Source organism: Bos indicus x Bos taurus, chromosome 4, assembly GCF_003369695.1.
Source record: "Bos indicus x Bos taurus breed Angus x Brahman F1 hybrid chromosome 4, Bos_hybrid_MaternalHap_v2.0, whole genome shotgun sequence".
NCBI classification, from domain to species: Eukaryota; Metazoa; Chordata; class Mammalia; order Artiodactyla; family Bovidae; genus Bos; species Bos indicus x Bos taurus.
The window spans coordinates 66,150,106-66,164,996 of record NC_040079.1 but is presented as its reverse complement, the minus strand read 5'-3'; the positions used below and the strand labels follow the sequence as shown (position 1 = coordinate 66,164,996).

The 14,891-nt window shown below is 40.9% G+C and overlaps 1 protein-coding gene across 3 annotated transcripts in view; it reads right to left on the bottom strand.

The window, feature by feature from the left end:
* Positions 1-12,723, bottom strand: part of MDFIC (MyoD family inhibitor domain containing) — a 98,369-nt gene extending 85,646 nt beyond the window's left edge. Inside the window, exons 1-2 of one of the 3 annotated variants that reach the window (XM_027539579.1) lie at positions 12,272-12,723; positions 11,795-11,983 (exon numbers count right to left, since the gene is read on the bottom strand). In XM_027539579.1, coding sequence (XP_027395380.1) covers positions 11,795-11,879 — 85 coding nt within the window. In that variant the 5' untranslated portion in view covers positions 11,880-11,983; positions 12,272-12,723. Of the gene's footprint in view, positions 1-11,794; positions 11,984-12,130 lie in introns of all 3 variants that reach the window. The other 2 variants (XM_027539582.1, XM_027539581.1) reach the window with 2 other exon arrangements.
* Between the last annotated feature and the right edge of the window lie 2,168 nt (positions 12,724-14,891).

Sequence of the window (14,891 nt, the reverse complement as noted above, 5' to 3'; positions counted from 1 at the left end):
GTAGGTGATGCCATCCAATCATCTCATCCTCTGTCATCCCCTTCTCCTCCCACCCTCAATCTTTCCCAGCATCAAGGTCTTTTCAAATGAGTCAGTTCTTTGTATCAGGTGGGTAAAGTATTGGAGTTTCAGCTTCAGCATCAGTCCTTCCAATGAATATTCAGGACTTATTTCCTTTAGGATGGACTGGTTGGATCTCCTTGCAGTCCAAGGGACTCTCAAGAGTCTTCTCCAACACCACAGTTCAAAAGCATCAATTCTTCGGCATTCAGCTTTCTTGATAGTCCAACTCTAACATCCATACATGACTATTGCAAAAACCATAGCCTTGACTAGACAGACCTTTGTTGGCGGAGTAATGTTCCTGCTTTTTAATATGCTGTCTAGGTTGGTCATAACTTTTCTTCTAAGGAGTTAAGTGTCTTTTAATTTCACAGCTGCAGTCACCATCTTTTTACTTTTTAATCTTTTTACTCTTATCTAAAAAAGTTATCCTGAAAGAATTTACCTTAATGACTGCTGAAATCCAGAGACACCTCATCTACAGTAGTCGCCCTACTTAGCAATTAACTCTATTATAAAAGAAATTGAGGACTTTACCTTCTTCCCCTCTTTTAAAAATAAGGTTATACACCCATCTTTAGTGCTTTAGCATCATCATTATTCTAAGTGCCATAGTTTTTAAAACTTTTGTTACCTCTCAGTTATACCAACAGATTTTATCAAGAACATTCTAACTCAAGCTCTCTGGTTAAGGTATCAACCCATATTGAGCACTATTTACAAATGTGAAGGCCAATGGAAGTCAAAACTTAACCAAAGAAGTTTTTTAATCTGTAAAGGCATTTCTAAGCTATGATTTGAGTCCGATCTTGAAATAAATAAGTGAGAGACGATGGAGAAGAGCATTACAAATAGTGGTGAAGCCACAAATACGACAATAATGAGAGACTCTGCAGTATACTGAAATTGATTTCTTAGACTTCAGAATGATGGATATGAATTAGAAGTTGGGAGATGCTTCCTCTCTGGTAATTCTCCTGAAGGAGAAAACCAGAAGCCTCTTATTTAATTCAACAATACATTCTCTGGCCTTCTGGATCATTTCTTTGGGGCAGTGCCTACTTGGAATTCTCCTTTAAGACCACCAACCCATTCTGGCTTTACAATTTCTGCAATCTCATTAACTTCCAGTTTTAGTCACCTCCAAGAGGATAACTTATAGATCCATTATCTTCACCCCAGTTCCTAGCTTTACCTATAGATTTGAAGTTTTAACTCTACACCAATATACCTTTAGCAATTTAAACTTAACATTTCCACTTTTCTTCTGTCCCTGCCTGTTTCTCCAACTGTAGTTTGTACATTGGTCAATGGTATTCACAGAATCACTGTTAGTTCTCTATTTTCTCCTTATTGTCCCTTTCCCAACAATCAATTGCTAGAACCTGCTAGTAAGTTATAGCTCTCAATTTCTCTTAAATCTATACTTCCTCGCCTATATCCACCACTAGGGCCTATCCTCACTTTCTCTTACAAATAGAAATGCTTTTCTAAAATAAAGATTGAATATGTTACTCCTTGGCTCAGTTTCAGTTCAGTTCAGTCGCTCAGTTGTGTCCAACTCTTTGCGACCCCATGAACTGCAGCACACCAGGCCTCCCTGTCCATCACCAACTCCCAGAGTTCACCCAAACTCATGTCCATCGAGTCGGTGTAGCCATCCAGCCATCTCATCCTCTGTCATCCCCTTCTCCTCCTGCCCCCAACCCCTCCTAGCATCAGAGTCTTTTCCAATGAGTCAACTCTTCACATGAGGTGGCCAAAGTACTGGAGTTTCAGCTTTAGCATCAGTCCTACCAAAGAACACCTAGGACTCATCTTTAGGATGGACTGGCTGGATCTCCTTTCAGTTCAAGGGATTCTCAAGAGTTTCCTCCAACACCACAGTTCAAAAGCATTAATTCTTCAGCGCTCAGCTTTCTTCACAGTCCAATTCTCACATCCATACATGACCACTGGAAAAACCATGGCCTTGACTAGACGGACCTTTGGCTCAGTAAGAATTAAATTCATTTTGCATATGGGTAAAAACCTGATAGAGTTATTGTAACATTGTACATATATTCATGTTGCAAATTCCTACACCTTTCCCATGTTCAATAATTTCAGCTTGTATCTCAGTAGGAAATAGAGAGTAAAATCTCAGAAAATCATCCTAAAATCCTGCACGCTGCTTGGGTGATGTGACGAGAAAAATAAGAACAAAGTAGGTCTATATTTATAAAGACCCAAAAGATTAAAGGCTGATTCACCATGAAAAAAGCAGGCGAACTATTTCTATGAGTAGAGAAAGTGAGGACAGGAAACTGGTTCCCTTGTCCTCTGCCATCTGCCTTCAGGGGGTGTCACCTGCCCAACCACAAGGTGCCTCATTTTTAGAGCTCAACTCTGCACAGTCCAAACCAAAAAGACCTACAGACTGTGTCTTCTTCAGCTCGGATCACTCACAGCCTAACTCAGACAAGACTGACCCCTTGGTATCCTGAGATTCTCTTAACCTCCAGAAGCTCCAGAACTGAACCAGTCACCCTGCAACTGGCCGTAAACTAATCTGTCACAGGGCTCTTATCTTGAACTGATATTCAGACAAGGGATTTGGCGCACACACACACCTTATCCTCTTTCTCACTTAGCTTACAGGTTCTCTCTGGGCAGAACGTGTGTTACACATTTTCAATTGTCACAGGATTTTGTACATAGTAGGCACAAAGGAAATAGTTGTTCATAAGTTTCCCAGTTTAAATATGTTGATATATTTGGTAAGATATATTGTGCTAGCAAGAAAATGTATTTCAGACTTTATTCCTGAAACTACGTAAAAATCAGGCATAAAAGCACATGCATATGAATCATCTTACTTCAGATCATGTGGGTGTGAATCTGAAAACAGAAGTGGACTGCAAGCAGAAACCACAAACGAAATTAATGTTAAAATAACTCTTTTCATAGTTCCTGCTTAGTGAACTCTAAGCAATTAGAATCTATAAAATACAACTCAATTTCCAAAAGTTACAGTAGAAACCTTAGCTCCTTCAGGATGTGTAGGCTAACATAAAAAGAAAATACTAATAGCTTAAGAAACTTCAGTGTTAATGGCAAGAGAGAGGAGGGGGGAAAAGATGAGAGAGAAAAAGGTTATGAGAGAGAATCATCCAAAACACAGGACTGATCAAGGCAGGAGGAAGGGCTGCAGCAGAATTCAACTATGCAAACATCTAGACTCTAGCCAGGGCAGAATCAATCTCCCCTTAATAAAAACTGAATAAAAACTTTTAGGAATAGAAACATAAAAATCATATCCCATGCCTTTATAGGATGGAATACTTACATTAACTCAGAAAAACAATTTGGCTGAATTGTTTCCCTCTTCTGTTTGCTGTTGTTCTAACTAATTTTCCACTTGCAAATGGCCTTTTAGATTGTGGCAATTTATGTTTCCTTTCCCCCCAAATCTTTTATTACAAAAATATAATGCTAGTAAAGTCATTGCACACTGTTATTAGACCTTTCCATGAAATCAACCCAACATGATCCAGGAAACAAGGTTCAAAGAAACAGGAAAGGCTCTTACACACCCAAAAATTCCACAGCTTCCCCACTAGCCCTGTAAAGGTCACTCAATTATATATGTTAAATCCTTGTATGTGAACTGACCAAACAAGGCCAACAGGCATGACTCTTGCTGACCAGAAATCATAGCCTGTTAATTGTACTTCTGGTCTCTCCAGCTCCCCATATAGCCTGGAACACAAGACCAGTTGGTACAAACACACTCTTCCCACACATGCCTGATACTCCTCCCTTGCCCCCACTCCCACTGCTTTCATTCTGCCAATCTCCAACCCTAAGCCAATTCCAAAAATCCATTCTATCTGCTTCTATTCCCAAGGTCCTGAATGCTTCTTGCTGAGAAAAGCAATCAACCATGCTGACCGTGTCCACTAAAAATTCATGCCATTCATTCTTTGTTAAGCCCTCAGTGTTACCGAGCAATCCTTTTGTTTGCCCCAGATGGACTCCCTCTTGAATCCTTCCCAATCTTTTCCACACATCTCAAATTTCTTGACTCATCCTAACCCTAACTTGCTCTCAGCAAATGTTACATCTATTTTTCTGAGAACATCGAGGCCTTCAATAATCTCTTACTCATATGAAATTTTCTCTAGATGATCAATCATCCTTTTCTCCAATCCCCATCTCAAAGAGGAACATTCCCAACTTTCCAAAGACTCGTCTTATCATCATCCCCTTCCTTCCCAAGATTTTACTCTTTCAATTACAAACTCCCACTGCACCACGGTTCCACCACAGGCTCTTTCATCTTTTTTCTTTCTGTCCCATGGCTTTCTTTCCATTAGTGTGTGATGGACATGCTCAAAATTCCCCACCCAAAAGCAGCCCTCTCTATACCCTGCTTCTAACAAACTACAGCTCTTCTCATCTTCCATGGCCCCTAAATATCTAACATTTCTGTGACCAATCCTATAAACTCTCTCTCTGTATTCTTTTCCTTCTTCTCCCAAAAGGCTAGCCATTCCCCTAAATCTGGTCCTCAAGTATCCTCTCTCACTCTTGGGCCCATCCATCAGCTACTTGGTGGTAAACTCAATCTGTAAGCCTGACCCTCACCACTCTCCTAGTGACAGATTCTCTTTTTCAGTGGCCTACTGGTGATCCTGGCTTAGCATAGAAGCAACATGATCAAAAGAAGACTCAACTCCTCCTATGTTTCCACTCAGGTTACAAAGCAAACCTATGAATTACCTTAAATTTCTATCTTTCCACCATCTCCCATATTAAGTATTATGCCGAACCACATAAATGCCATTGAACAAAATTGGTCACTGTGCCTAGTTTTAGGAGATTCAAAAATGAGTAAGTAAAAATCAATGCCCTCAACATTCTCTCACAGCAAGGTAGAGCACTGTCCTGCTTTTGCTATTGTTTTAAATCCACAGTCTCAATTCCACTCCCACTGGTACTCCTCTCATCTTTTGTCAGGCTTTTGTAAAATCCTTCCGCAAAGTCACGACCGTCACTCTTGCCTCTCCCTTCAAAATCATCCTCTGAACTGCCACCAGATTTATTTTCTAAGAACACCAATTTGGTCCTATCCTTACCCTTATCAAGAACTTTCAATAGCGCACTACTGCCTACAGAAAGGATATACAGATTCCTCTCAGGAGGATCAAGGACCTCCTCAAAATTACTTTAGCTTATCTTTACAACGTAACCTTATTTTCAACTCCTTAATAGAGCTCATACAATGCTCTTAGTGAAGTCCTCCATATTCTGTAACAGACCTTGCTCTTCACATCTATCTCCACAAATCGTGTGGAGTTTGACCATGATTCTTGGTCCAACTCAAATCATAAGCTTTTTTTGATTCTTCCAATATGCCCCAGATAGAGATGCTACCTCTCTCCCATGTTGTTTGCCATCACTTTCTTTGTGTCTCTCTATACCTCATGCGAAGAATTGACTCATTGGAAAAGATTCTGATGCTGGGAGGGATTGGGGACAGGAGGAGAAGGGGATGACAGAGGATGAGATGGCTGGATGGCATCACTGACTCAATGGACGTGAGTCTGAGTGAACTCCGGGAGTTGGTGATGGACAGGGAGGCCTGGTGTGCTGCGATTCATGGGTCACAAAGAGTCGGACATGACTGAGCGACTGATCTGATCTGATCTGATAGCACCTTTCCATCTTCTTTATAAGTATGTATAAATGTATTTCTCAAATATACTGCAAGCCCCAGATTTCATTCATCAATATTTTCCTCTCTGTATCTGTCACAAAGCATCACCTCTGTTTATATATATTGTGTGTGCATATATATATGCATATATATATATAACAGAACATTCACAGAGCACCTGAGTAAGGCAGAAATAAACAACGTGAGAACAAACAAAAAGGGTATGGAACGGATGAAAATTGCTATGAAATTCCCCTGAATTACAAACACAAACATATGTTAATAAATGCTTTCCCTATTCCCATCCTCCATCCTGACCCCCAAACTATTTCTATTCTTTGCCATCTGCTGCCATGACTCACACTTGTTCTGGACAGCAACCAAGCCCTCCATTTACCCAATCATTTATTCCACAAATATGTACTAGAGCCTACTTCAAAGTCAACAGTGCTTCCTGCCTATCTCAAGATTTTGTGCTGTCATCTCCTTCCTTAACACAGTCCCATCCAGCTCAGTTCATACCGCAGTGTCCCTTAGAACTTTATTTGCAGTTCTCAGCTCAAATAATTTAAGCTCTCCAAACATTTTCTTAAATTTATCGTCATAATCATTTAACCACTTCCTTCCTCCCTCCCTTCTTAGGTTTCTCCCAGTTACTCCTTCTCTTATACATTTGATTTTTTTTTTAAGCAGAGGGAACATGACTATGTCAAGCTGATAAGGCTTGCATTTCTCTAAACTTACAAAATGAACATTAGTTCCTTTAAGCGAAAAAGGATTTGGAGCATAAAGTCTACAGTGCTTGAAATGCCCCCAATCCTCTTCCAAATCTAGACAAAGTTTCTTATAGTTTTCCAGTTAAGCCTATTCTCTAAAGCACCTGTATTGAAAATGTTTCACTTACCTTTTTCTTAATTACCTGTATGTGGTTGCCAGTATCATTAAGAGTATGTTCTCTATAATAACATTTAATAAAATTTTCAACCATCTTTTTGAGATTATTGAGCTAAATATAATTTATCATTCTGTTTCTATGAGAAAGGATAATCCAGATTTCAAAAATCCAACTTATAAGTGAATACAGATCATGTGAAAATTAGGGACTTCTTTCCTTATTATTCCATAAAAATGCTGAGATCCCTAGAGAGAAGTCCAGGATGACGGGACAAAAATATCTACTGAGGCAGTAGAACAAAGTATTAAAAGATCTATTTATTGGCTTATTTTTATCTCATTCTTTTCAATGTGTATTTATGTATTTATTATCTAATATTCATATATATTTGTACAATAGTATACATAATCTTGACAGGAAACTTTTTTGAGGATGAAGACTCAGGCCTCAGTTCAGTTCAGTTCACTAACTGGGATATGGGATAAAAATGCTGGCGAGCTCTAAGAGACAGTACACATGGAGTGATATGATTTAAAGTTTGGAACTTGAAAAGGAGACGTTTCTCAAGATTTTTTTTAAGGCTTTCTAGAAAAAAAAAAAAAAAAAGACTTTTTAAAAATCAAAAGCCTGTAGAAACAATGATTCTCAACTAGAGATTAAAGAGCACCTAAGTGAAGTATGAAGTATGAAATGAAGTTGCTCAGTCATGTCCAACTCTTTGCGACCCCATGGACTGCAGCCTACCTGGCTCCTCTGCCCATGGAATTTTCCAGGCAAGAGTACTGGAGTGGGTTGCCATTTTCTTCTCCAGGGGATCTCCCCGACCCAGGGATCAAACCTGGGTCTCTCACATTGTAGGCAGACGCTTTACCGTCTGAGCTACCGGGGAAGCCCAAAGAGTACCTGGAGATTGTCAAAAGTGCAGATTCTTGAGTCTTACTCTCCAGATTCTGATTCTGTAAGTCTAGAGTGGAGCCAAAGATGTCGGTAGCCTTGAGAGACTAGAATAGCATCTCAACACCACTGTTATTCCAGGCCAGATAATCCTTTGTTCTGAGGGGCTACCGTATTATGTGCATGGTAAGATGTGTATAGTGTTCTCCCTGGCCTCTACCCACTGCATCCCAGGAGCACCCACCCCACCATACCAAACATGTTTCCAGAAGTTACCAAATGTCTCTTGCAAGGCACATCATCCCTGATTGAGGACCAGAGACAGAAGGTGCCCAAAGATGACACACTCTTGAGAAATGCCATTCTTAAAGGATAAAACGATATGGTAAAAGTCAAAGAATATGGATATTACGAGCATACGTGGTATAAATTGAAATAAACAGGCTTCCCATAAAGGAAATCTGATTAGCCACTATAAATTCCTGACAAGTCAGCTAAGCTTCTAAGTCAAAGCTCTTCTTATGTAATTTCAACTTGAAGATTTTCTCCCTAGCTTCTATTTTAAATTATTTTTAATTAACTTTACTGGCATTTTGCATCCTGCTATGAAAAGTCCGCCTAATAGTCTCAGAGGACTCTCCCAAGAGAGAAGAGTGCATTAAATCACACATTATCACATTAAAGAATATTCCAGCACATAGTCCAATAGTCTAAATCTTGGCAAATGCAATGGGGGAGGGAGGAGGATGCAAGGACCAGAACAGGCAAAGTGATTCACAGTATCCAAAGCTGATTATTCTCAATTCACCCATCTGTAGGAAAAAAAGTTCTACTGATTGTCTACTTTAACCCACATTTATCACAATGACATATATTTTACAATTTGTGCTTCTATACTGGATTCTACTGACTATGTATGAAACCCTGGACAAGTCACTTAAGTTCTCCGGACATCCCTTCTAGAAAGTGAGTCAACTGGACTAAGTTATTTCTAAAGATCCTTCTAGTTATAAGTAGCAAACAGGGAAGCATTTAATTAAAAGGCTCTTTTAACCACGGAGAAGGAAACGGCAACCCACTCCAGTACTCTTGCCTGGAGAATTCCATGAATGGAGGAGCCTGGTGGGCTACAGTCCATGGGGTCGCAAAGAGTCGGACACGACTGAACGACTTCCCTTTAACCATATGGATTCTAATAACTGTGCACAAAAAAGCAAATGCCTATCAAGGTTGATAGCACAATGAATTTTAAGATGCTTGACCCAAAAAAGAAAAAAATGACAATTAGATGAACCATGCATACAAGATCCAGTCTTTTTTAAAACAAAAAGAAGTTTGGCCCAAACTACCCTTCACGCATGAGAAGGTCAATCAAGTCAGTCTTTCAGAAGTTCACCATAAATAGGGAAATAGTTTTAAATCACACATTTACTTTCTAGTTTCTATAACAGAAATCACAAATCAGCTTCTTTGGAGCCATTTCCAGCCTGCAGGTGTGGTTGTTTTATTTGGCCTGGATAAAAATTGGATTTAATTAGCTGCCAACTTTTAAAAGGGAGTGATGATACATAAAAATCCATATTTCCAGTATCTCTTGAAATACTGGAAGATATTAAACCCAAGTGGCAACAGTGAGCTGGACTGAGAAGCACTGCCTCCTGGGCCCAGAGCTCTCCAGGGGCCCTCAGTCCCCACTGCTCCCCATCTTCCCACACCCATCCTGGTTCCTTCTGCCAGCATGGGGCATATGCGCTTATATCCTTATCCGTAACAATTTTCAAAATGCACAAATAAGATTTTTAATGCTTTCAGAGCAACAGAACTGTGCTTGGAGAAGAATCACAGCCAAAGGGGAGAAGTTGCAAAGAAAGAGACCTTGCTCTCAACATGAAAAACTTGCATAGCTATCAATATGAATGCTGATAAGCAGAATGTGCTACACTGTAGGCATTTAACCACCTGAAAAAATGCAGAAAGAAATCCTAGATTTGATGGGAAGTTCAGACTAGAGACCACCCAAATTTACTTTCAACTTTAACTTTTTATGCCTTCAGTTAGTAGTACACATAGCTCCTCACAACACAGTAATACATGAACAGGTTATATGTCTTTACATACATACACATATATATGCATATGCATATTAACACACATATATATGCTATTAACACACATATATATTTAATTTTGTTTGCAGGGGAAGACTTGATTTTATCCTTCTCCTTCATGAAAAGACATTTTCTACTAACTTTCATATAATATTCCATTTTTCTCACAGATTTTAATATATAAAGCTTTAAAATTAGGTTTCTATTAAGTAAGCAGCCATATCTTACCAAAGTATTATTCAATTATTCTTCTGAAAAGATGATCAAGAATCCAAGGACAGAAGGACGAGGATGAAAGAACTCGAGAAAGAGTTTAGAGAAGTGTGGCCTGCAGGCGAAGTTTCTTCACTAGCATCTTTACCAACAAAACCACCCTAACCATGGCAGCTACATACAATTTTCTCCCTGCCCACTTGATCCAAAACTTTTTTCCTTCAACTTATGAGATCTGCTTGTTTGAGATACAAACTTTTAACAAGATTCTGAAGATTTTCTTTTGTAAAAAACTTAACTTTATATTACATTCACAATTAAATTGATGCCTATTTAAAGGATGCAGCAAGTCAAAGTAGACTAATTTAAAAAACCAAACAAACAAAAATGCTGCTGAGACTGAGTCAATTTTCAGGTAAAACATAACCCAAGAGTTTCCACACTGATAATGTGTTACATGCAGTCCACAGTTTTCTTCAGAACATTCTAGAGGTTGGCTTCCTAAAAACATATCATGCGATACCTTAAATCATTACATCTGCACAGATGGATTAGGTATCACTGCAACTCCTACTGACTTTAAAATGCATATTTTTAAAGTTGGACATTGCAGATATTGTTAGTTCTAAGTCAACTGTTTTTCTAGTGTGTTTGAGCTTGATTTTTGACATAAGCATTTGTTAACACTAGTGATTAACAGCTCAAGTGTGAACCTGAACAACCCATCAAGGAGCCCATATGACTACTGAGGACATGCCTCATGACAAGAAAACAACTGCCTTGGCAATATAATGTGCAGAACATGCGCTGCTTCTGGGAAAACGTGTTTATCACTCTAGTTCTGATTTTCTGTATTTAGAAAAAATGACTCACTGTTTAGAAGCAAAAAAACAACGATAAACATAATTCAATTTAACAGCCTTTGAATGCCAGAACATTTTAATTTAGCCATGGATGTTTTCTGCTTTTACCTACTGTGGGTTCAACATTAACTTCTCTTCCCCTTTTTACTGCTTTAACAAAAAGAATCCCAAGAAGCTCATGACATTATTCTTAAGGCTGGGGGGCTGGGAGGATATCAGGCTTGAAATCAAGATTTAAAAATAGGTTTCTGAACCCTGGAAAATTATTTAGTTTAAATGAGTCAGAACCCTTTAAAGCAGAGTCACACTAAGAGGAAGATACATCAGATTAAGATCCTTTCTGTCACCAACCTGAAGTATGTTACCTTCAAGAGAAGATCCTGTCTGACTTGTGTGTGTATAAGCTTCTTATAGAAGTTTCCCAGGAACAGGAGTACTTTTTTTTTTTTTTTCACAGACTGTATTTGTTTACAACTTGGATGAACACAAAGAGCTAATTCATTCTTGGAAAACATTTCTTTTGAAGCCTGTTTATTTCAAAACAAAAACAGTTATTGAAAGCATATGCCTGAGCCATTCCAAAGCAATTGGTCACAGAAACCTGAATTATCAAAGCTGCAGAGGAGCCCACAAGAAATAGAAAGATGAAGAAGGGAGAGTGCAGGTTTCTCAAAAAGCAGCGGCAGTCCTGGATCTGCTGAAGACACAGAACTTAAGTGGTGGGGAAGCGCTTAGGAGCCCACACTGTTGGGTCTTAGGCCCTGAAATGCATATGTTTAAGAAAGAAGTGATCCTGTACACATCCAGTTTCTCGGCAGCCAAAGGAAGGGGGAGTGGAGAGATCAGTGGATCCCGCCCTCTTATCCGGTTGTTGATCTGAGGCTGTGATCCTGGAGAACTTGATTGAATAATGCTAACTATGCAAAAGTTCACTACGACGAGGTAGGCTCAGTCCTTGCACCAATTCCCCATACACAGATTCCAAGCAGTAAATGTGCGAACACATTTTAAAATGCAACAGTGACAAAGGAACTTGCAACTTGCAAGCGGCACTCACCCTGGGCTGGGGCGCCCAGCCGGCCACCGCCAGCCTCAGCCCCGCGCTGGGGCCCGGGAGCCAGGGCTTCGCCCGCGCCGGACATGGGCCGCTCCACTGAGCCCTCGCCGCGCCTCCGCCTAGCTCGCCGCCCTTCGGGGTCGATGCACCAGGGGCTGGGAGGTGTTGGGTGCAGGGAACTGAATGCTTCTGGCGAGGATTGGAAAAAAAAAAAAAAAAAGTGTTTTGAGAGAAGAGCACACCACCCCTGCGGGACATTCCCTCCCCCTCTGCTTCCCTTCCCCAAACCCCACCCCGGGGAAGTTTTGATTTGAAACCCGGGAGGAAAACTGTTACCCAGCAAGTTGACAGCAGTAAGTCCTAGCAGATAGAAGAGGGGCACTCAAGGGGGAGGCGCTGGAAGGGAGATCGGATTTGGGAGCAGCTCGGGGAGGGGATCAGACCCCTCCTCCTCCCGCCAAGAGCACCACCACCTACCTCGGCATCCCCCCAACACACTCAAAGCCCTTTCCTCCTCCTCCTCCTCTTCCGCCTCGGAAAGTTAGCGAGGCTCCGGCAGGGGCCGCAGGTCGCGGTGGCTTGACGGCGGCAGGCAGCCGCCTCTGGGTGTCCCTCCCAGCCTCTCCGTCCCGCTCAGCAGACACCTCAGTGGCGGCAATGGCAGCAGCCGCTCCTCTGACTCCGTGCTCTCCGCCCCCTCTTTCCAGTCAGCTCAGCCCGGCTGGTTCCCCTCCGAGGGGACTCTTGCCCCTGTGCCTCTCTTTCCCCCTTCCACCACTCCTGCACTCCAGAAACACTTCTCGCTCTGTGGCGCCTTTTCATCATATCCGGATCAGAGAGGCCTCGAACTCTTGGCTCTCTGCCCCGAGGCTGGGGGCGGTGCGACCCGGGCTCGGCCTCCGGGTGCCTCGCCTGGCTCTGTCTGGGTCAGGAGGCCAAAGCCCTACAGGGTTGATGCTGGGCGGGGTGGGGTGGGAGTGTCCTCCCAGGGGAAGGAGGGAGCTGGCTATTCCCTGGCTGCCCAAGAGTGCCCCCCACTCAGAGAGTCACCCCATCCCTCTCCCACTCCTGCCCCAGACCCACTGACATTATGGGAATGCCTCGAAGGAAGTAGAAGCCTTCAGGGTGGACAATGCAAAATGAAAAAGTATCACTTTCCGATAGACTACAGAAAGAGAATTTTTGAAACCCTGACCCCTAGCTGAGCGGTTAATCTCTTCATCTCTGGCTCTGAAGAAGTCTTTATCTGTTTTCCAGTTCTTTGTTTATGTTGGTCAAACAGGATCCCAGACAGGAAAAACCTGTTGCAGCTGCTTGAAGACTCAAGAGGCATCCAGGAAAAGGGTGACACCCTTGAGGATGCTCTGGCCCTGGTCTCAAGCCCCAGCTATATCAGGGCAAATATCTCCACAGATGGCTTCTGTGGGGAGATAACCTTGTGGTCAGAAGCAAAAAACTGACAACTCTCCATTTATAAAGGAGATGTTCTGATTGCAGTTTAATCTGATGAACCAAGAATAACATCTATAAAATAATTTGAAGATACAGTGTACTTCAGATAACTTTTGCTCTTTATTCATTGAGAGTGAAATGCAAAATTTGTAGAAAGCTAGAATAAACTCATTCCCTGACTCTTTAGGACAAGAGTAATTCACATTAATGTTATCAAAATTGGAGAAGATGTACATTGGACGCATATTCCTTCTAGGGGTAGCAATAATATCCCAGGAATTTCATCTCTTCAAGAAACCAACTGGAATTGGTTCCAATTGATTAAGAAGACGTCTTTCTTGCCTATAAACAATCTGGATAGCCAAACTTACTTTCAATTAAACCTGAAAAACTGTCTTTGAAATTTCTGATGACAGTTATTGAGACCATATTCTGCCCCAAAAGGCAGATGACATTCTGTCCAATAACCTATGACTAATAAATGCTTTTTTTTTATTTTTAAGTTTAGAGATTTTAGGAATGGTGTGTGTAAAAGTGCCTTAACTCTCTGAAAATTTGTCTGGGGGCCTGGACTGCTTGAAATCCACTTGATGAAAACAGATAAATTCTGAGGACAACTGCATTACCATTGGAGAGCAAACACTGAGGAAACTTGGTATCTAGATTCTATTCTATCCCTATTTTATATATTTCTCTGCCTTTAAAAAAATATCCTCATTAAGGTATTAAACTCCGTGAATACTTACGAAATTATAGCACTCTTCTAGAAAGTCATAGTCAGTGATAAATATTTGTTAATTTAATTTCACACAATACTTAATGTCACACACACGGTAGGTGTTTCAATAAAAACTCCTTGAATTAAATTTAAACACCTTACTCTTTAATGGGAAAGAAATTCAAATAAAAATATTAGGAACAAAGGAGACTCTGTGTGGTAGAATCACCAAAACAGTCAAATACTGTATCTTGCTCAGTAAGACTTTGAGTAAGTCAGTCAACCTCTCTATGTCTTGGTTGCCTCATAAATGAGAATGATAAGAGTACCTCTTCATAGGTCCCATAAAGACTAAATAAGATAATTTTCGGGAGATTATCAGATATGAGGAAAATACTCAAAATATTAGCTATTATTATTAGCAGAAGCACGTTAATGAGTAATGTTGAACTTGGCATAATGATGTCACAAGGGCCACATCAAAATAACAGGTAACCATGCCTGGTATGCATGTGCAGTCTATACACAAACTATCTCAAAGACTTCTTACATCAGCCCTTTCAGTACCTTGCCAGGCTTACACTGCTAGGATTTACAGTTCAAGTCTAACTGAAAGTCTATCTCGTGTCTTTAGGTAACCTCAGGTATTCCTCCATAAGCCTTGTATTTGACACCCAGGAATTGAGTGTGGACTCCTCAGTGTTCATCAGACTGTCCGTTTACCCAGTCCCTTGCTCTATTTGTTCAGTCATCTGTCTCCATACTTAGCTTAGTTCCTAATGAGCACTACAGTGCCCGTATCCTCTCACTCTTTTATTCAGTAATGTGTACTGGGGGCAGGGGGCACTGTCATGGGTGAAGATAATCAATGCGGCCACTGCCTTCAATGAAGCTCACAGTCTAGAAGGAAATATGGAGATACAACCA